This window comes from Caenorhabditis remanei, chromosome II, assembly GCF_010183535.1.
Source record: "Caenorhabditis remanei strain PX506 chromosome II, whole genome shotgun sequence".
In the NCBI taxonomy this organism is placed as follows: Eukaryota; Metazoa; Nematoda; class Chromadorea; order Rhabditida; family Rhabditidae; genus Caenorhabditis; species Caenorhabditis remanei.
The window spans coordinates 10,164,205-10,186,965 of NC_071329.1; the positions used below are offsets into that span (position 1 = coordinate 10,164,205).

A 22,761-nucleotide genomic window follows, 5' to 3' on the forward strand; every position below is an offset into this window, starting at 1 on the left:
GAGAGATGACATGTTCAGACACCTTGTGAAATCAATTAGTTGTTTAAACTTCCTAATAGGTGTCTCCGAATAAAAATGTAGAACTTAGACCACGCCTCTTATCTCTTCTTTCCAGTGATCAGCTTCTAGAATGTGTGTGATGAATGAGGAGAGAAAGAAAGATAACATCTCGCTCAAATGATAACATTTTGATCGCTAATTGACTTGCACACCTGAGTGCCTTCTCTTCTATTCTTCTCCGTCTTATCCTTCCCGTTTGAACTTTCGGTTTTCATTTGAACTTGATAAAAGAGGGATTATTTTCCTGTACTGAAGATCACTTTATCCTGTTATAGAGATGATTCGTGTAATGACGGGACAATCAATCGAGAGATTTATGACGTTTCGGAAACTGGTGGACACAACTTTTGGGAAGAAATATTAACATTTGGTCGTAATTTTCGGGACTAGACTATAGTCATTCATATTCAGGAAGTAGTTCATTGGGATCGTAAAACAAACTTGCACCACCCAAACGATAAATTGAAGGAAATTTTAATTTGGGATTTTCCCAACCTGCAGGAAAATATTATGGTGCTCGTGAAAATCTTCCCAAGACCGGACAATTGTTTCAGAATCGAATTATCCTAATAACAACACTTCTTAGACTATCTTCTAATGTAATTGATCTTCTGATTCCAACTGTGATTCTGCAACAGATCTCGCGTGGTTAATCACCCATTCCCTTCTTAATTCACAAGACAGACATCAATACATGCGTTGTGTCTTCTGGACCTTCCAGAATAGCCATATTCTTTCCTGAGTGTTTACAGAGAAAAAACATACGAAAAAATTTCGGATTGAAATAAATTTCCAGTGAACAGATGTATGTTTCAAAACACTCCGAATCCACGGTTTTCTGCGTATTATGACATCATCGTTCTCCAGAAATCCATCTGAACCGTCTCAAGGATACCACGAGAAATTCGTCCAACAGTTGGAAAACAAGTGATGTTATCAGAGATCATTGAAAATTGAGAGAGTTCCAGAGAAAAACATTTTAGGTGGGAGACTGTTGATTTGATTCAACATTTAACTGGTCTTTTATTTCCTTCTTCATCTATCTTAGTCACTATTTTTCCTTTTTTCTTTCCTGCCCATCTTCATTTTGAAATTGAATTTGATTCAATTCGTTTGATTATTTCTCAAAATGCGCTCGATATTTGTGGTTCTTCTCTTGGCTGCTGTGGTTCAAACGCAGTTTGTAAGTTTTGAAAAACTCAAATTTCAATTACATTTTTGAAACAAATTTCTTTAAAAAATCATTTCGAATCTCGTAAAAATAAAAAGGTCTAGGAGCTGTCAACTGCTACTCGAACCACTACAAGACGACCATCTTCATCGTGGATTCGGCCAAAAGTGACGAGGGTTCAGGAGTGGGCGGGGTGGAGGAGAAGAGGATCAACTACTATAAACAATAGTTCAGAAAGAATTAGGTCAACTACAGTATCACCGAGAGACCGTAGTTTTATAGATAGAGTAAGAGATAAGATTAGAGGAGGAACTACTAGAACACCCACATCTGATTCATCCGATTCCAGTTTTCTAGATAGAATAAAAACGAAGTTCAGAGGATCTTCAACCGCTACAATTTCACCAAATGATGCTCCTGACTTGAGTTTTTTGAATAGAATGAAATCTAAACTCAGAATTCACTCAGAAAGCACAACAGTGTCATCAAGAGATTCACAGGATCCTAGCTTCTCGGATAGAATCGGAAATAAGTTCAGCGGAGGATCCTCTAGTAGTACTGTAGCGCCTTCCAAAGAACCGAGTTCTAGTTTTCTAGATAAAATAAAATCAAAATTAGGTGGAATGGCTGTAATCCCTGTTCCAATCCCTATACCCTCCACATCCATTTCACATGATTCTTCTGATCCAAGTTTTTTGGATAAAATAAAATCAAAATTAGGGATAGGAGGACATCAGAATGTTCAGTTTCAAGCCTCCACTACACTTCCCACGTTGATAGAAACCACAACTTTCACTACTATTACAATGTCTTCTCACACTTTGACCCCTCCCTCTGAACCCTCTGAAACTACCGTACCACCTTCTGAACCTGGATTTTTCGGAAAAGCATTTACGAAAATAAAATCAATGCTAAACATCGGTTCAACTGATCCAGCAAAACCTAATCTCGTCATTAAATACGGAAAGAAAGCAGTTGAAAAACTTGCTCCTAAAATTTTGGAGAAAATTAAAAAGGTTACTGCGAATAAGAAACTTAATACGTTTTTTCGATGATTTACTTTTACTTTTTATTTCAGAATTTCCATGGAATGTCGAGGAGTTTCTTTTCGACAGACGAAGAATTTCCGACTCAACTTCAAAACTTTGAAGGTCGAACACAAACCGAAATTAGAACATTAAAAGAAAAAGTGGAAAAATTAGAGAAACTAATTGAAGGACTTCAGAGTATTCTTATGAAAGAATGGAATCAAACCGAAAGTGGATCGAAATATCGTTTATTTGAAGAGAGAAAGAATTGGGATAATGCTGAGAAACACTGTCAAGGATTCGGAGCTCATTTGGCAATTATTGATAATGAAGCAAAGAACACTTTTGTGACAAGTGAGTTGGAATTGGATTTGTTTTGAGTTTTCTTATCACCTGGGATCTAAATTTTGAAAAGAATAGCTTATATTCTAATTTTCACAGTGAACTGTACTTTATACATCCTCTTCTTTCTCCAGATCTAATCAATTCAAGTGAGACTTCTGACTTTGCATGGATTGGAATGAAAACCAAAACAACAACTCAAACGTCAACTCCTTTCACAAACTTTGATTCTGAATCTCCAATCGATGGATGTGCTGTAATGGATTCAAAAGGTGTTTGGGCTATTCGATCATGTATTCAACTTCGTCCATTCGTGTGTCAAATTATAAGAAACGATGTGAATATTTGAAGTGATTCTAAACAATATAAACTAATGACTCATTGTTTTTTTTTTCAATAAACTGTTTATATAAAATATGAAAACAGTAATTTGATACGAACAAAAGTCAAAAGTCATGCGAAGCCGAGAAATTTGTTAATATTATTCCGAATAAACTATAAAAGAGATTCAATCAGTCCCAGTAATCATTTTCTGGAAAATGAACTTGAAGTATTCTATTTTGTTTTGTTTCTTCCTCGCACTCTGGATTACTCAGGTAAGAGATTGACTGAAATCTAGGTGTGTAACGAGGTTGTGTCTTTTTTGTATCAACATCTGAAGCCAAACATCCAACTGTTCAGATAGAGACTCGGAAAGTAACGCAAAAACCCAAACCACCACCGCCGCCTCCACCTTCACCAAAAAAAGATAAATCATGGGTTCGATCAAAAATTGATTCCGCAAAAGAGAAATATGAAGCTGGAAAACAGAAAATAAAATCAAAGTTTTCATTCGGGTCGAAGTCGGATGATATCAAACCGAAAGAAACATTCGCCCAAAAAACTACGTCACGGAAACCAGATCTACATCTGAAAACAACGAAAAAGTATGGATGGAATTCGAATATTCAAGCAGTTGATGCAGTTCCGAACAATTTTCACCACGAAAAAACCTCTTTCACCACGAAAAAACCACTGCTAACCACGAAAAAGTATGGATGGAATTCGAATGTTCAAGCAAATGATGCAGTTCCGAAGAACATGTTCACCACGAAAAAACCACTATTCGATAGAGTCAAAGAAAAAGTAAAAGGTTCCGAGAAATATGTTGGGAAAGCTGTTGGATGGGCGAAGAAAGATTTGGGAATTGGAATTGAAGGACCTAAAAAACCATCGAAAATTCTGACATATGGAAAGAAAGCAGCTGAATACGTGTTCAAAAAGGTATGCGTACAGAAAAAATGTTTAAATGAACTAAAAAAATTTCAGAAATCGAGAAAAACTGCGACAGCTGCATATTCGACAAGAACTTCCAATTCGAATGGTTATTCTAGAGACTTTGGAAATTCTAGATCATATTCTGGAGGAGGGAATTCAGAGGTTTCATCAGATCTCCACCAGAAAGTGGAATATTTGAAACATCGTTTGGAAATCATGCAAAATACAATACAAGGAACATGGAATACAAGTGAAGCTGGAACGAAATACAAGCTATTCGAAGAGAAAAAAACATGGAACGATGCTCAGGTAACTCAGAAGAGAGAATCTCAATCACGACACGGTTTTTACAGTTGCATTGTGAAGAGTTGGGAAGTAATCTCGCATATTTGGACAGCGAATCAAAGAATAACTTCGCGAAACTTCTGTTGCATTCTCAAAATATCACAATGGTTTGGTTTGGACTTAGAACAGAAATTGGAACTGAATCAGTATCCCCATCTCAAGATCAATTCTCAAATTTCTCACATCTGGATGGTTGTGGAGTTGTTGATAGCAATGGGACATGGAGCATTTCATCATGTTCCATGGAACTCCCGTATCTTTGTCAAGCTTTTCGTTTCGATGTTTTGGTCGAGATACCATGAGATTCTTTGAATTATTTGAAATAACTTTGTGATTTACTGTCCCATCTTAAAATCAGTGTTGTAATAAATCTGAATCGGCTTTCCCATGTTCTTCTCTTAGCATTCTCATTGAAATTTTTGATTTAATTTGGAAGGGATATTACACATTTTCCTCAGAAATTTGTTAAGACTTTTGTTGTAATCTTCAAGTGGAAGCACCTCAAGGTAGTGGAGTTTTTTGCAATGTCAAAGATGCAACATTGTTCTAATGGTCACTTTTCGAAGATCAGCACAACAAGTAATCATATTTCATTCGACCCGTGGTTAATATAACAATGTTTTGAATTCGAATTCAAATAGTAATCATCAAAATAAAACCGGCAAGAGCCAAGTAAGGTCTCATATATTCTCCTAGAATTGGAATCCATAGAAGGTATTCTGTGATGTACCAATACAATTTGAATTGAAGTCGTCCCCAGGATGGGAGAGTTTTTGTCATTTGCACTTCGACTGTTCCGTTTTCCATCCGTGATTTTGCAGAGGCAATCTGAAATTATGGTATTTGAATTCTCTAGAAATTGAAGATAGAACTACTTTATCATTGTTACAAGTTCCATCAGGATTGACAAAATGAAATCCATATCTTCCCAATTGCATCAGCTTTGTTCCTCCATTGGTCTCGCAATCTAGTTGTAGAAGATACGGTGGATTTGATTGGTCACTGAACATCCATTCCCATGAATAGGTTACACTGCAAACAAAGAAAATACCGTACCCAGATAGAAAAAGTACTTTTACGAAGGCCAATTGATCAAAAACAAATTGAATTCTCGTTCAGAATACGACTCACTTGTAGGGAATGTAAGCACACTTTGGTTTATCCCAAGTATTGCATTGATGTATCATAATTCCAACATCTGGAGTGTACCAATGTGCCAATTTCTCTGATAATCTTTCAAAAAAGAATTGAGTTGCATTGTTCGCCCGAATGAACCAATTTGCTCCATTCACCCATTCTTTTCTCAACGAATCATCTCCATCTCCTAGCTGATCAAATATCGCATCATACGACATATCGTCTTCATAGTTCAAATCGAATATACTTTTTCTCCAGAAAGTATCTTGTTGCATCATCCAGAACGATTTTCCTCTGAAAGTGATGAAGGTTTTCCAGGAACAGCTGAATGTCTTACTTTTTGATGAGGGCCAGTGCCAAATTGGATCTCAATAAATATATTGTTTGATACGCTCCCTCGGCAAAAGAAAATGGTTTCTGAAAGTATTCGCAATAATAATCAAACACAATACACTTCGACTGACATAAAGAGATGGAGTTGGCCAATGAAATATTTGAATATTTGGCCATCTTCTGCTGATTGAATCCCTTGCAATCTCATCCAGTGTAACAAACACAAATCGTTCATGAGCTCCTTCCAATGTTCCAGTATTGCATAAAAAGTTATCCGTCATGTTGAGAGCATATTGATTTAATAAAAAGAAAGCAGGAGGTCGGGGGTATTTTTCATCCAAAACAGCTATTAGTTTTTCAAATTCTGAAGATGATTCAATCGAATTTAAGGATACAGAATCACTGTTCGATTTCACATATTGAACAGCTGACAGCGCATTTTGAGACTTTCGAAGAGCCAGGATTCCAACTAAAAACCAGAAAGAATAGAATAGAATAAGTGATAATCTATTGAATAAGATGATATCCAAAGCATTCCAGATGATATTTCGATTCAATGACTTCTCCATTTTATGAATGATCATAATGATCGTCTTGTGAATTTATACTTTTGAAAGTGTGCGACAAAGATCGAAACGGGTTGGACGAAGAAACATTTTGCAGAAAAAGACCGGTGATTTGTACTTCTGCAAAAAGAATCCGATCCGATTCGGTGGTTTGAAAAGTGCGACCCCCGAAAAGAAACCTTGAACCGAGGAATCTCTTACGATCAACTAAAAACCATTACCTAATTCTGGATCCCTCATCGAGCTCTTCCAGAGGCGGGCATTTTGGATCTCAACGATGGAGAACCCACATTTTGTTGTCATTAAACAGTTTTCCAGATAGTGATCACATTCGCCTTTTGAACACTCTAAATGTGGAAAATCTCTGAAAACTGGTTTTGTAATATTCATTTCTGGCAGTCTCGGTTTGAAAAATGGATTCTGGTAAACTCGAAAAAATATATTATTCTAATTTAGTCGAATTCGAAGCATACCCACTTGGAATATATCTAAGATTATGTCTGATCAGGAGTCCAATTAGAAAACGAAAAACATTCAGAACTTTTGTCTTTGATTTCCATATGACTGTTACATTCCTTTATTTCTATTTTGTAACTACTTGAAACCGTTGAAAACAAGAAAAAATAAGTTTCACTTTTTCTCTAATTCGGGTAATTTATCAATATAAAATATATAATTTATTTCTTGTAAATTGGCGGAGTCACTGATGAGGACTCCAAATGTTTTTCCCAAAATCAAGTAAAACGGTCATAACGTCAGAAGAGCAATATCGTATTCTCTTGGGGTTCTTGTTTGCCAGTCTTATCGTAACAAGGCCCATCTGTCTCTCGTTCACCTCTACATCTATTCTTCACTATTTGGCCAAGAACCTTGGCAATCAATATGTCGACTCTTTCTAAATTTCCAATATATTCGCTTCCTATAATTGTGATTCGAAAAGTTCTGAAATACATGAGTTTATTTGAACTGTAAGTTTAGACTGGTGAAAAACTTATTCAAAATTTCAATCGTTCACTTTTTTTTCAGAGTTTCTCTTTCATTGTGCAGTTGTTCATCCAAAAAGATCTGCAAATCAGTTTGGACTTCAATCCAATGTCAAACAGCAAGACATTATTATGACTTTATCTGTTTGAAACGCCCTTTTATCTCCATCAGGCTGGACTTTTATCCATTTCAGGAATGGAAATTTAATTTTGATAAATTACCCAAATCCAAGAAGAAGAAAAACGAAACTTCTGGATACTTTTCTACGATTTCTCGGAATTACATATCAAAAAAAGACAAATGTGAATCTCCGACGCAAAAAGAAGGAAACTGTTCTGATCAACTTTACTTTTCTAGCTGGACTCCTGATGAGCAGTCTTTCAATAAGAAGTATGTTACAATTGGGTAAGTTTCTAAATTTCTGAATAATATTCTAACTTTTTTTTTCAAGTTTTCCAATTTTTTTTTCATATTGAAATCAGCAGAAACAACTACTACAAAACCAGTTTTCAGAGATTTTCCACCTCTAAGAGTGTTCACAATGAAAATGTGGTCACGATCTGGAAAACTATTTCATGACATCAAAATGTGGATTCTCTATCTTTCGGATCTTTTCAATATACAGTTGTATACTATTTCACTTGGTTTGGATCAATTAAACAGTGGAGATATTCAAGAGATTGCAGATTTATACACACCGAGGAATGAGAAAGAGACTGGAATCGAACGGATGATGTTGTTCAAATATAATAAAAAGTTTCAAGCTGAAAAAAAATTGATTCATTCGGCGTTACGACGTATCAATGTGACACACGAATTGGAAATTTATCTAAATCCGAGCAGTAAATTTCGATTTGATTTCAAAAATCGGCAAAGTAAACCAATGGTGTTGCATTTGGAGTATTCGAAAGTGATTGATATTAATCAAGTGATTGAGATGGATTTCCAATCGATCCGGTTACTCAGATCAAAACTCAAAAATTATAATTTTAAATTATTAATTGAAAAATGGAGAGATGGATGGACACCAAAATGGACTCGTTTGATGATTGAGTTCAATGAAATGTTGGATATTGACTCATATATCGTTGGAGCAGTTACAGAAATTACAGATTATAGAGATAGAAGTGTCATCGACAGGTTTGTTCATATTTAATCAGTCTCTTAAATAAAATAAATATTTTCAGGAACACTCCGATTCATTCATATAAATTTCAAGACAAACAGGAGTATTCTTTTGGAACATTGATTAAAAATGGATATCATATCGTTCGATTCGATGAATCGGTGGCCACTGTTACAGTTGAGAATAATAGAATCGGATGGTTTGATATCCAGTCAAACAGTTCGCTGTCTCGATTCAAGGCACTCGGATTACATCCACGAACGTTCTATGTTTCCAATGATATCTAATTAATGCTAAATGTTATGTTGTATTTTTTCCTTGTACGTGCTTCTTTTATAGTGCATTACTTTTGGTTAAAACATTTGATCTATACTTCGTTGTAGGAGTTCATGCAGTCACTAATCAGTTAAATAACACATTTCCATCAGTTTGAAAAGTGCGGCACATCTGATTAACAGGGTTATTTGAGACGTTATCTAAACATCTCAAACCGAATACTTTCAAAAATTGTCCGAGAAGACTACCATGTTTGATTTCTGAGTGATTGGACTAGCGTCCCGAGCCTAACGGCTCGCTCCGCCAGACTCGGCTGCGCCTCGAGTCCAGTGCTTAGCAAGTTTTACATTCAAAAGTTGGTTTTTAATAAGTGGCAAGTGAAAGCTGACTTTATTACCAAGAATTTAAGCCTCTGAGTTCGAAACAATGAACCCTTTGGTTCCGCAATTTTTCATGTGTTCGATCGAAAAACCCAGCATTTTTCTTCGACTCAGTGTTGAAAACGCGATCATGGAGGGCGTCCGGTTTCGATATTTTCGATTAGACTTTTTGGTTCCATTAGATCTCGAAAGGTTTAGATCGGTGTCAAAAACTCAAAACAATTGAGTAAACCCTGTTCCCAGAACAGGAAACCGAGTGAATCTCATTATACCAAAAACAACAAAATTCGGGTTACTGAAAGTTTTACCGACTAAAAGTTCTTTTAATTTTACATGGTTCGATAAAGGTTTTTTTCTACACATTTCCTTTTTCGGATACAAAAATTTTGCAAAACTGAGTGAAGTTACAGTCGGCTAATGATTTGGCCATAAAAATCTCTTTGAATCCAATAGGTACAGTATCACTCAATAGGTTATCAACTTTGGCTGTTTTCAGTTGAAAATGACCAACTTTGATAGTGTATTTCGGTGTCACCTGATTGTCCGAAAAAACTCAATTTTGTATGGACTGAACAGAGAAAACATAGCACATCATTTTTGAAGTTGACCACTTTTTTGTAGGAACACTGTCTTTAAAGTTATAGGTTCTCAAAATGAAAATCTCCAAAATTTTGCTAATTTGCATTGAAATTAGTCGATTTCAGGGAGAAATTACGGCTCTATTGGCAAAGAATGGTCCCAACCGCAAAGAACGGTCCCAACCGCAAAGAATGGTCCCAACCGCAAAGAATGGTCCCAAAATATTGGGTGACACGAATTTTAGAATTGAATGGTCCCAACCGCAAAGAATGGTCCCTCGAAATTGATACGAAAAACTTTTCACCATTCTCTTAGGCTTAGGTTTCTTAGAAATTGGTGAAATTGGTTATTAATCGTATTTGTCAATTTTTTTCCCAATTTCTAAGAAACCTAAGCCTAAGAGAATGGTGAAAAGTTTTTCGTATCAATTTCGAGGGACCATTCTTTGCGGTTGGAACCATGTCATTCTTCGGGACCGTTCTTTTATTTTTTGGGACCGTTCTTTGCGGTTGGGACCATTCTTTGCCAATAGAGCCGAAATTACTTTGATGACCTCTAACTTTTCTGGTTGTGCAACTACGAAAAAATGGTCAACTACAAAAATGATGTTTTATTTTTGCTCTAACCCATACAAAATTGTGTTATTCGGACAATCAGATGACACCGAAATACACTCTCAAAGTTGGTCATTTTCAACTGAAAACAGCCAAAGTTGATACCTTTTTGTCCGGTACTGTATGACGTAAGCGATTTCGGTGGGCGGAGCTTTACCGTGTGAGCTCAACTTTTTTTCTTGATTTTTTAAACTTTCTTTTCGATTATCTGTTTGCGCTTTAGATTGACGGACCATTCTGCATAAATAAATTAAGAAATGAGAAAAATAATTTAAGGAATGATTTTTGAAAAAGTAAAAAAAAACCTTGAAATTTAATATTCCATTATCCATTCCGTCACGTCATTTTTACGTAATTTTAACATTTGCTCATTTTTTGAGGTTATTTGAGTGTAACTCGAAGCAATTAGATCGGATTTGAAATCTGATTTTTTAGCCATCTTTCCCATGCCAAGTTACATAACTGTACCAAATTTCAAAGCTCTCGGTTCAATACAACTCGAGATATCGAGAGGAAAGTGAAAAATTTGAGAAAAAAAGTTGAGCTCATACTTTTATGGCTGTAAATCTTATTTTCCCAGGTATCCAAATAATTTTTACATGTCTCGATAGCCAGATTTTCAGAGATCTTAAGTCCAGAATATCCCACTGATATATTCAAAGCTGGTGCCGTAAGAAGTAGAAAACGGCAAAAATAGTGAATTTCTCAAGCCATTTATTTTAGAGGAAAAAGTTGCTCTCGGTTTTGCGCTCTTAACTCTGCTCCGAATATTCTGAACCTGCCCCCTTTGAGTCGCCACATCCGTATTAAGTTTTCAAAAACTAACGAAAAAGAACTTTTTGGAAAACTCTAAAACAAAAAGAGTTATTCAAAAAATGACTGCGGAACAAAATTTTTGACAGAATTATCGACACTTTTGGCGAAGCTCCGCCTACCGAAATCGGCATCCTCATACCAACGTGATTTAAAGAAAGGGGGCGAAAATTATCTAACCAATTTTGATGCCTCTAAATACGCGCGGCGGAAAAATGTCCTGCAGAAATAATGTACTTCTGCAAACGATACTTTCTTCACAAGGTTGCGCAAAAGAACCTTGATAGTTCAGATGCGCTTTGCTGAAGCAAGTTTTCTCTCCGGGAAGCATTTACTCAAATGTTGATCATCATTGTTATTTTTATTATAAATCATCATTTCAGAGTCGTCGAAAAATAATATGCAGAGATCATAAGTTCTCACAAATTTAGAATTGTAATAAGAAAGGAAAAGAAAACGTGCGACTTACATGAGAGTTAAAAAATTAGGTAAAATGATTTGACAAAATTAAGGCTACATTGATAGATAGGGTCAGTGGAGTACTGTAACGAGTGAGACAATTTATTATGCATCAAATTGGGACTTCTTTTTCACAACCCTTCCTGCTCTTGTGACTGTAGGTTCGGTATCCTCATCTACATCTTCATCTTCATGACGTACTTCTTCAACATTATCGATCTCTACTTCTTCTTCGTGAGCTATGCTCTCCTCGACTACTTCTTCGACAACCACTTCACTTTCTACTTCTTCAACATTATGATCCATAACTTCCTCCTCTACAATCGGATAATCATCCTCCTCAACTTCCTCAATAGCCCTCCGGAGTTCCATATCCTCTCCGTCTTCTTGATCGTCCATATATCCAACCTCTTCTTCTCCGACAACGTCGTGCAAGTTCATATGATGATGATATTCTTCATCATCGATACCAACGACGTCAATATCATCAGCATTGATTCCACCAACGCCTGGAATTGCTCCCGATTGACGACTTCTTTCCACATTTCTTGCTTCTTCCTCCATCATTCGAATGTAAGAAGTGACTCTCACTGGATTTGATTGTTCACGTCGTGGATTCAAGAGGTGTTCCTCAATTTTTTGAAGATAGATGTGAGCTTTTTTTAACTTCATCAAAGTCGATTCAGAAGGATCCAGTTGGCGGTAATGAAGATGCTTTATGACTTCCTGCGAGCTTGAGAGGCGATGAATGAAGGAGTCAAATAGTGATCTAGAATGGTTACGAATATATTTGAAAAGATTCTCAAAACCCAACTTACTTTTTATCTTGTTCTATTCTTGTTCTCTCGTTCAACTTGGCCATAATTTCTTCGCGGTTGCTATCAAACAAATCCAAATATCGAAGTTCCGAATGGGACAACGAGCAACGATCAATTTTTGCCGCTGGTCTAACATCAGTCCATGGTCTCAATGGATCATCTTCGGCAAGTGGCATAGCATTCATACTTCTATCATACGATATATCTCGTGGTACTTCTCCGCGTGAGAGTCGTGCTGAAGCTTTTGAATTTGAACAGTGAGTGAAAAAAATAGGTGCCTTACTTTTTTCAGATCGATTGTTTCCTGCTAGCACTTGACGAATATCCTGAGTTTTCATGTCCTGAATACGACGATCGTTGGCCGAATTTCGCTCGCAATACTTGAAGCGTTCATCTGAAAGGAAAACGAAATACGTCAACTTCTTTTATCAATTGCTATTTTACCTTTTACTATCATCAGAATAACCACATGTGGCAAATTCTTGCGAGCCAATTCAATCACTCTCATTCTTACAGCTTCTGGAAGTCTCAACTTTTCATCGTCGTGCAGATGATGGTCACAGAAACGGACTTCGATAGTTCTGAAAACAAGAACAGTAGAAATTATAATTTGAAATAAATTTACCCATTATCTAGATATGCCTTATTGTAGAATGCAGTACACGAGTTTTCCGTACGAATAACTTGTTTCGCGCTCTGCGCTCGGAGCTCCTGTTGATGAAGACGTCCACGTTTTCGGTTCGATGGTAGATCATCCAGCGCTGGATTGTCAACTGGACGGAATGTTTGAGAACGTGAGAGAGTTTGAAGACGGTTACAGCGGAAGTATTGAACGACACCTTTCTAAAAACGAAAGTTTGTTTTTGTTTCAAAAATGACTACAAATACCTTGTTCTTCTTATTTCCTCTCGCCATCCTGAAATTTCCTCCCTTTCCTTCCAATTCGATGCGAAATTGTTTAAAGTCCTCCTCATTTGTGAATGAAATTGTTTTGATTTGTGTTGGCGCCTGGTGAATTTGCTCCATATGTTGGCACAACTTTTCAAGTGTTCCGATGCGTGCATCACACTGAAAATGTGCAATTTTAATTCAAACCACTAATAATAAAATACCTGAGTACAAGGGAATCTCTGCGGAGTGAACAAGTTACATGCACCTTTTTCTCGAATCATTCTTGCGTGATGATAAAAAACGCTTCTTCTGAGTGTCATTCCACATCCTTGACATGTTCGATCCCCAGACACATTTGATTTTTGATTAGAATAAACGGAATATTCACGATATTCTTCAACTGGATATGGGTAATCTGATGGTGTTCCACGAGATCCGGGAGTTCCGTGTTGATAAACAGATGTAAAAGCTTGATCATCAAGTCGAGAACGTTTTTCCGTTTTTGGGTCTTCCATATACATTTTTCCATCCAAAACATCGTACAAGTTCATTTTTCTGAAAAATAAAACAGTTGTGTTCAAATAATTACGTGGCAGGAACTTACTTCTCTTCTTTCCAATGTTGAGAATAATCGGCTTCTTCGGTCACTACAACTTCTTCTTCTCCGATTTCTAGATGTGGATGATGATGCTGTTGCTCGTCATTATCATCTTCGTATGCATATTCATACTGATATGTGTCCTCGTCATCTCCGCCCTCGGCAAATCTCTGAAAAATACTCTAGTATCAATCACATTTATGAATTACTCTTACTCTCTCGATTCCATCTCCTGACATTACAACTTCAGTTGCTGCTGTCGGTATCATATTAGGGTCGAGAAGATCTCCAGAGTCATCAGCAACTGGATATGCTCCTGAAACAATATAAAATATTTTTCAGTGAACTGTCAAAGCGTAAGTTACCAATATCCTCTATTCCTTGAAGTGACATTTTGATCTGAAAAACATTATACTGATCGGTTGATTGTTGGACTGCAGTTAAAATTAAGGAGTTGAGAATTTTTCGAAATGATTTTAAAATTTTGATTGTTATTTTAAAAGGGAGGAGCCTGAGCGAAGAAAATTCAAATTTGTGCGAATATGAGAAAGAAAATGAGGACTGAATGCAACGGAGCGCAGATAAAAGCGACGTGAGAGGGTTAAATCAAAAGAAGACATTACACGAAGAGTAGAGAGTCCAGAGAAAAACAAACGTCCTACGACGCGACCTCTAACCAGAAATGTGTGCGAAGGGTCTTCTAGGCGCAAAATGATCGATAGAGCGGGGTTGCTGCAGGACTGTAGGAGACGCAGAGAAAAGAGAAGAAAGAAGATGAAAATAAAGAGAAAGTGAAATTTATGTTGCTTTTGAAATTATTTTTTTAAATATCGTTTCAAGAATGAATGATGAATTCTGTTGACTAATGGATGAAATAGATCGTTTTCCATTCAAAAAGACATTTTAAAATTTTTATTGAGTTTTTTCTCGTTTATATTTTATTGAAAAAACGCTGAAAACTGTAAATTTATACATCTTCTAAAAAAGGGTCGAGTTGCTTTTTTTGCAAAAGCCATCTACCGTACTTCAAAGGCACATGCTAAATTTTGAATGGGTTTCAACACGAAACTATCGTAATCCCATCTCGACATTTATTTTGGCAACTTCTCTGAACTTCTTTTTTTCACGTGCTTCAAAAACTTTGTTTTACTTACTTGCAGATGGTGTTCCGCAAATACCGAGCCGTCAAACAATGGGGTAAAATGGACACACGAATTTTTAAAGAGATCTATAATTCTCGAAACAAAAGGAAAATGCCTGCTTTCGATGTACCTGAAGCAGTGAAAGCTCTTGGTGTGCCAGTCTTCGATTCCAATGAAATTTTCACACTGTCGAATAGGAAAAATCTAGTTGAACAAGCTCGAGAGCAAGTTGAAAGTGAGATTAGAGTATGTTTATTTCTTTATATCGAATTATTGCTTAAATTTGAATCTTCCAGTTTACGGAAGAACAACATCCACTGCAGAAAAATCACCCTGCTTATATTTTCGAGGGTGTTGAGCCAATGAGCGATGGTATTGCACAAGCAGCACTTCTTACTCGGAGCGTTGTTCGAAATGGTTTGCCTGACACAATTCTCCATAATTCCGCAGCTAAATTGGAAATTGATGAGGAAATGGTTTGTTCTTTATAAGAGAAAATGCATGTACTTTTAAATTACAAGGTTCGTGATGCTATTCTTCATGGTGAAAGATATAATCCGACACTGCAAAAGTTACCCGCACGATTCGATCCTGTGATGTTTTGGGTTCGCCATATTCGCCTTCATGGAACACCTGTTGTAAAAAGAAAGTATGTGCTTGTCGAATTTTCTTGTTCTGTAAAATTTTTACATTTTCAGCAATATCATTCTTAACAATCTCTTGAGACACGTGATTTTAGGTGGCCGTCGCACGCAAACACTTGAGCACAGTTTACAGTGAGTCAGCAGCAGCATGCATACATTTAACTGTTCTCAAACGTTTCAGAGTTAATCGAGACGCTCCATTATCAGTTTATCTCTCCGGTGGTCAGTATTTCTCAAAAACCCCTCTCGTTCTTCGTGCTCAACCTCACCTCACAGTACAATCTCCCGATTCGATTGTCACTATGCCATGGGCAGGACCGATTGACATTGAAACGGCTAGGTAAGATTACCAAAAATAATTTTGGTGTAGGTTCAACAGTTTTTATTACAGTACTGAGCCATTACCAGATATTTATCCGATTTCTCCAATTATCGACTTTGAAACTGATACTCTCTACAACGATGATCTGTTGCTGAACAGAAGCCAGCAACAAACTCATGTTCATTCTCTGCTTTGGTCACGCGAACAAGATCAAAAGTATCCGTGGACAAGGTAGTTTCTAATCAATTTTCACTGGTAATGTCGTATCATTTCAGTGAACAAAACATGGCCAACGCAATTTTGACAACTTATGCTGCGGCTGTTGCTGAGGCCACGAGAAATGGAACGACAGAACTCAAAAAACCTGTAGTGAGTGGTTTGACAACTTATTTTAGAATGAAAGTCTTTGATAAAATTATTTTGAATCCAAATTGTTCAGCTGGTGCGTGGAGTTCAACTTGTAAACGGACGTCTTGATTTGGTTGCTATGCAGTTGAATACCTTAAAGTTGACGGAGCAAGGCGAGAACACCGAGAAAAACATTGTGTGGATTGAGAAAGGTGAGAAACTGATACATATTTTAAAAAAATCTTTAAACTTTTTAGGATTACGTCTTTACAAGCCAAAGCCTTACTATGAGCAAATGGAAGTGGTTGAGAAGCTTGACATGAACGTTTTCCACAAATTTGTTGCTTTGATGCTCGGATTTGGCGCACCACATGTTCATTAAACTTTTGTTTTCTTAATATTGAACTTTTAGGTAGTATTTCGATGTGTTTCTTCATTGTTTTTGTTTTTATTGAATGATAAATATTGCACTTTTTTATTTTCATTCTTTTTTATTTGAAATCATTTGGTTCCCAGCCATTTTTACTTGTGCTGCATTTGCATCATTAGAGACAGTCGGCTGACTTCACATTTTTTTCAGTAGCATTTCGTCTAAATGTGCGATATAAGCACAGAAGATCAATTGCTAGATATTGCGAAAAACGGTAATATTTTATAGCTTTCTGTAATTTCTTACCTACATATTTTCAGCCGCAGAACTAGATAAACCATTAAAGTTCGAATATAAGCAGCACATTGGTTTCTTGATTCGTCATCTCAACGTATTTCCACAACCCTACAATACTTTAGAGACTAGTCGGCAAGTTCTGGATCTGTCATATGAAAATAAGTTTCCGATTTTCAGAAATACCATCTTTCTATTTGCAATTTCTGCTTTGGACGTGCTCGGAGAACTTGACAATCTCCTAACACCCGAACGTCGACAAGCTTTCATCGATTGGATTTACGATCTTCAGCTGACTAACGGTACCCGATTTCGATTTTAGAAGTTATTGAACGCATCAAAGATCACTGTTCTGTTTATATTTTTCTTTGTGTCTGTTGTCCCCATGATTTCTAACCCTTCTACCTCTTCTCAAAAAGCCGATGATTCATTGCTCCATTCTCCTGTATCTTTTCCTTCTCTTTTCTGTGAGCCCAAGTCCCGTGATTTCGGGCAGAGATTTTTCGGTCAGCGTGGATTTGGTGGCTTGATAGAAGATCACAATTATCAAAATCGAGATGGCAGCACTCGATGGATTCCTCAATACAATTTGAAACATTTTTGGAGGTAATGCGTTTCTGAAAACAACGATTTATGCGATGAATGAGCTTTCAGGCGTGAAGTACCACCGTTTTCTTCTGGCTTAATCGAACCGCTCATACCTCCGAGAACAAAAACTGTAGGTTTTCTAACATTGCGTTTTAGAGTTTTATAATTTATTCTTTCTTTAGGCGAATGATTTTCACCGATTACCTGGTCATCTTCCATTCCGAACAAACGAATTTGAAGTGTATAATCGTAACTTGCTTGCGACCCGATATTTCGATAAAATTGAAACAAATAGTGACGTTGGACTTTTAAAAATATGGACAGTTAATGAAAGATCGAAAAGACGACTATTGGAGTGCTTTTCCGTTGAGGTAAGATTTGAATAACCGATTTAAAAGCATTTTGTATTCGACATTTCAGATTTGTTCCGATGGAATACCAATAATCGAAACTCTCAAAAGCACGCCTGGATATAAGTTGAATATGATACCGCCTGTCAAAAATGAAGCGCGACCTCCGAAAGCAAAAGAGCCACTTTTAGAACTAAAAACTTCTAATTGGAGTTCTGATACTTTTACCCGTCTTTTTCTTCGTAGTCCAACATTACTACAAATGGTCCATCTACCAGAGGGAAATTCACAAGACGAAGGGGATACGATCCTCAGAAAAAATATTCCAATTTTCCACTCCGCCGTCAAAAGTTACGCAGAATCACATCTTCTCGAAGGGCCATTAGGAGTTGTAGACTATGGAGGACGTGTCTGGATTCATGACTATTTATCTGAGTCAATAGATAAACCTGAAAAACTCAACGCCAACGAACAGGAAATTTATCAATTTGTTACATTTTGTGATCACCCAAAAATGATAACAGTGGCCGGAAACTTCCATGTAGAAACTGTGGATATGAGGTCTTCAGGAAGATCGAGAGCATGCACGGAACTATGGAGAAGTCCAATTTTTGAAGCCAGAAGTCGACATGAAGCAATGTATGTGCAAGGAGTTCCACCTGCTTCTGCTGTGATTCGGCACATTTCGAGAATATCTGGGACGGCAAACAATTATTTAGTAATGACTGATAGAGCCTTACACCTTATTGATGATCGGTTTCCTGGAAAAACAGTTTTGAGTGTTGAGCATCCATTTTCTTCGGGAACTCATAGACTAATTGTGTCAGATAGGATGAGAGATGCAGCTGGTGGTGGAGATGTTAGTTTCTAAAAACTTGAATGGTTCTCTATTTCCTTTTCAGGTATATTCAATATTTTCACTCGACCAGTTCCAAGTCCTCAACTCATCAATTGCTATGACAAAACTTTATTCACACCCATCCGGAATTTGGTCTTCAGTTGATCCATTCCATTTTATCGGAGAACCGAAGCACTTCAATCAAACAACTCGCCGAGGAAAGTACGCGGAACCCGGTTTTATATCCGAGCCAACGCGTGCAATGTCGTTGATTGAAAATGAAGAACTTCATGCTTCGATTCTGTTGCGCCAAACCGATGATGGTGCGATTTGGTGGCAGCAATTCTCCAAAAGAAACTTGTCAATGAAGGAAAAAGTAGAAGAGGAGAAAAGAAGTTTCAAACGAATAAACGAAAGAAGAAATGAATCCACGTGGAAAAGAGAAAACTACAACCCTGTTTATTCGGATAAACTCTCCCAGGAATTGAGAGAAACCCCCAATGATATCAGGTAGGCTCTATTATCTTTTAAAAAAAGTGGACAGTGTTACGGAATCTATTCAAAATCCATATTGAAACATGTGTAATTTCAGACAGGTGATCAGTGTTGGTTCTCCTTCTGTTGATAGTCGAGTGATATCCAAGTTTTACCAACGTGCTGTCAATTTACAACGGCAATCAAATCGACTTATTGTTACAAATCCGTCTCGCCAGCTCGAAGTTGCTCCACTTGATGATGTAAACAGCGTCCTGTCGAAAATTACATTAGACACCTGGGCGGCTGTTGAAAAAATGATGAATGAAAATAGTTCCTGATTAGACTGTTACCAGTTGTTACCCCATCTTGATATTCACATTCTTGTTAGCTTTTTATGCACATTTTTATTCAATTGTTCTTCTTTTTGTTATTTTGTAAATTTTTGTTACGTTACAATGTTTTCCTGCTCTCTAGATTTTTGATGCGTTCAACTTCAAAGTCATTCCTATTGGGTTTGAACTTCCCAAAGTTGTTTCTTCGAAAATGACATCATAAGTAAGCAACGTTTTACAATTTTCAGGATCGGTCTGTGGATTTCGCGGATCACATTCATGTGAGAATAGTGATTATGACGAGGCAAACCTCGCTCAAACCTACAGTGCACTACTGTCATTGGCTATTTTGGGAGATGATTTGAAAAGGGTCGATCGACAGGCGATTTTAAAAACTGTGAAAAATGCTCAGAGAGATAATGGATGGTGAGAAAGTTGATATATTCTCTGATAACTTATGATACATTTTACAGTTTCTGGAGTCAAGGAGTTGGTTCTGAGTCGGATATGAGATTCGTGTTTTGTGCTGTTGCAATTTGTAAAATTCTTGACGGTGAAAAAGAAGAAGTTATCAACTGGGTCAAGCTCTCAGAGTTTTTGAAAAGCAGTCTCAATATTGACGGAGGAATCGGACAAGCTCCTGGTGATGAAAGTCATGGTTAGAAAAACATGTCTTATAGTTTTTATGAAAAATTTTTATCAGGTGGCTCGACGTTCTGCGCAATAGCCTCATTGGCTCTCTCAAACCGTCTCTGGACAGGAGAAGTGTTGACTCGTCGAGATATCGATCGCCTGATTCGGTGGGCAATTCAGAAACAAGAAATCGGATTTCATGGAAGAGCTCACAAACCTGATGATAGTTGCTACGCATTCTGGATTGGTGCAACATTGAAAGTAAAACAGCTGTTCACTTTTATATAAACAAATAAATGTTTTCTATCATATTTTCAGATTCTGAATGCCTATCATCTTATCTCTCCAGCTCATCTTCGTGAGTTCCTGATGATCTCTCAACATCCACATATCGGTGGATTCTGCAAGTATCCTGAACCCGGAGGCTATTCAGGTACCGTTAAGTTTTTTCCTTACTTTCTCTTTATAAGTTTCTCAGATATTCTCCATACATACTTCTCCATTGCTGCACTCTCTTTGCTCGGAGAGCCGGCACTCAACCCAGTTCACCCGTCGTTGAATGTATCAATGAGAGCTGCCGATCACATTTCTCGACTTCGTTTTGAATAATCACTGAAATTTGTATTTAATTTGAAATGATGTTTCTGACAGCCAAACCAAGACTTGTATTTTATTTTCCAAACTGAGTTTCATGAAGTGTCAAAATTCATTCTTTCATTCGTTATAATACTGATCTTGTTAAATACGAGTTTGAATACTTCAAAATATAATGTTAGTTATGTATATAATAGGTCAACAAATCAGATTGATCCACGAGATTTAATCCAGTTAGCAAATGTACCATGTTCCGTTGGTACCGCGCGATACTGGACGAGAGGAAACTGTATTCCGAATAGATCAATCGCTCAAGAAGTTAATGAAGGTAACATCCCAGTTCTTATAAATTTTAAACTGAAAGTTTTTAGGTTTCCGATGATGTATTCAACAAAGTCGAAGAAAGAATAGTAAGACTTCATCAAAAAGCGGAAAAAATTGACAAACGGACAGAGTTATTGGAAAAAAAGTTGGAGCAATTGCAAGGGGTATAATTTCAAGTAAATCAAGAATTCACAATGTTTTATTTACAGTCCGACAACGTCATTACATTTGTTCTTCCACGTCAACTTCCAAAAGTTCCTATCTCGGAAGAATCACCATCGGCATCACTTTTCCAAATAAATGTTGATTCGGAGAACTTGGCGGACTCTAACCATCTTCCCGTGTTTCGAAGAGCGGATGATCATATTCTCCGTCCTTGTGAACCGATTGACTTCACGTTCGAGCTCAAAAAAGCTGATAAGTTCTTCTTGACGAGTCAGGTGATGAGAGAATACGATCAGAAAGGTTGGGAACGATACAAAAAACGGTTGACGAGTGGTCTCCGTGACCTTCCTCTATTTCGCGATGATATGAATATCGCGGAATTGTTTTATGCGGGTACCTCCATACCTGCTTTTGTTGGCGTCACCGGTGATTTCTCTCAGCGTCATCTAGATGCAGATGATGGAACATCAACAAGAAGAAGTGGGCGTAACGAAGAAATACTAAACTCCAGACTTCACGAACAACTTCTGGAAGATACCGCTTTGAGTAATAGGTTGATGGCAGATGACACCGTGGACGATGACCATCCACTAGCATTCCGAATCGAACAAAATGTTAATGATAGGAAATCTATGGTAGATTTACCAGATAGTTTGCCGAACTTGAAAGGTTGTTTTCTGAGTAAAGGTCTATATTATTGTACTGTTTTTAGGACACGCTCACGATTTCACTCTTCGAGATTTGGGAATCGATGAAGACCTCCTACCAGATCTTACTGATGACTCATCATCATTGTTGGCCCTCGACATCCAAACCTCTCAATTTTCCCCCCAACCAACGTCTGTTTCGGAACCACCAACTCTACCAATATCACCACCTGAAACTCTAGTGGTGGAACTTCCACCTGTAGCTACAGTAATTATGGTTCCTCCAACTGTTTCCATCCCTCCACCACCTCCACCCCCTCCTCCACCGCCTCCACCACCTCCGCCTCCTCCATCTGCTGTGCCTCAGACCCCAGATGCTTTCACACAATCTACAGCTTCCTCTGTAACATTTAGTCCCACAAAATCGGTAGATGGTGGAAGATCTGATCTAATGGCTGCCATTCGCGCTGCTGGAGGAGCAAGTAATGCAAAGTTGAGTAAAATCACAGAGAGACAAGTCAAGCGCAAAGGAAAGTTTGATGGAATTCTGGAATCTTCTGCGCTTGGAGGGAAAGGAAGTACTGGAACACCTGGTGCAGTTCGTACTCCTCCTGGCGGAGGAGATCTTATGTCCGCACTATCTAAGGCATTAGACGCCAGGAGAAAAGCGATCAATGGGCAGAATGATCGATCATCCACGTCATCATCTCATGTTGCTACGAATTCCGTTCCAGCTCCTCCTCATTTCAGTGATGACGAATGGAACTGAAACCTTTGTAGTTACTTGTAATTTTTATTTTCGCATGACTTAGAACTTCCCAACTTCCATATTTTGTGATTGGCTTTGTATAACGTTCTACTGTGATTCTTGACAAACTTGCCCGAATGTTCCTTATCAGTTTCAAATACGGATATT

General features: G+C 37.4%; 5 protein-coding genes across 5 annotated transcripts; 4 read left to right on the forward strand and 1 right to left on the reverse strand.

Moving 5' to 3' along the window:
• Positions 1–1,189: 1,189 nt before the first annotated feature.
• GCK72_005767 (uncharacterized protein) lies at positions 1,190–4,505 on the forward strand (the record flags this gene model as incomplete). Its single annotated transcript, XM_053725329.1, has 7 exons — positions 1,190–1,243; positions 1,336–2,247; positions 2,310–2,613; positions 2,736–2,938; positions 3,283–3,864; positions 3,910–4,167; positions 4,212–4,505. The coding sequence occupies 7 exons, from the start codon at positions 1,190–1,192 to the stop codon at positions 4,503–4,505; spliced, it is 2,607 nt and encodes an 868-aa protein (XP_053589523.1).
• Positions 4,506–4,836: 331 nt separating this feature from the next.
• GCK72_005768 (uncharacterized protein) lies at positions 4,837–5,954 on the reverse strand (the record flags this gene model as incomplete). Its single annotated transcript, XM_053725330.1, has 5 exons — positions 4,837–5,031; positions 5,079–5,235; positions 5,335–5,634; positions 5,678–5,757; positions 5,805–5,954. The coding sequence occupies 5 exons, from the start codon at positions 5,952–5,954 to the stop codon at positions 4,837–4,839; spliced, it is 882 nt and encodes a 293-aa protein (XP_053589524.1).
• Positions 5,955–7,809: 1,855 nt separating this feature from the next.
• On the forward strand, positions 7,810–8,636 carry GCK72_005769 (uncharacterized protein; the record flags this gene model as incomplete). Its single annotated transcript, XM_003102438.2, has 2 exons — positions 7,810–8,363; positions 8,411–8,636. The coding sequence occupies 2 exons, from the start codon at positions 7,810–7,812 to the stop codon at positions 8,634–8,636; spliced, it is 780 nt and encodes a 259-aa protein (XP_003102486.2).
• An 8,192-nt stretch (positions 8,637–16,828) lies between these two features.
• Positions 16,829–20,724, forward strand: GCK72_005770 (uncharacterized protein; the record flags this gene model as incomplete). The annotated part of the gene is made up of 11 exons (XM_053725331.1): positions 16,829–16,877; positions 16,924–17,199; positions 17,810–17,856; positions 17,906–18,694; positions 18,738–19,183; positions 19,266–19,480; positions 19,731–19,908; positions 19,956–20,140; positions 20,186–20,376; positions 20,434–20,548; positions 20,594–20,724. The coding sequence occupies 11 exons, from the start codon at positions 16,829–16,831 to the stop codon at positions 20,722–20,724; spliced, it is 2,622 nt and encodes an 873-aa protein (XP_053589525.1).
• Positions 20,725–20,950: 226 nt separating this feature from the next.
• On the forward strand, positions 20,951–22,614 carry GCK72_005771 (uncharacterized protein; the record flags this gene model as incomplete). The annotated part of the gene is made up of 4 exons (XM_003102405.1): positions 20,951–21,037; positions 21,081–21,197; positions 21,243–21,867; positions 21,911–22,614. The coding sequence occupies 4 exons, from the start codon at positions 20,951–20,953 to the stop codon at positions 22,612–22,614; spliced, it is 1,533 nt and encodes a 510-aa protein (XP_003102453.1).
• Between the last annotated feature and the right edge of the window lie 147 nt (positions 22,615–22,761).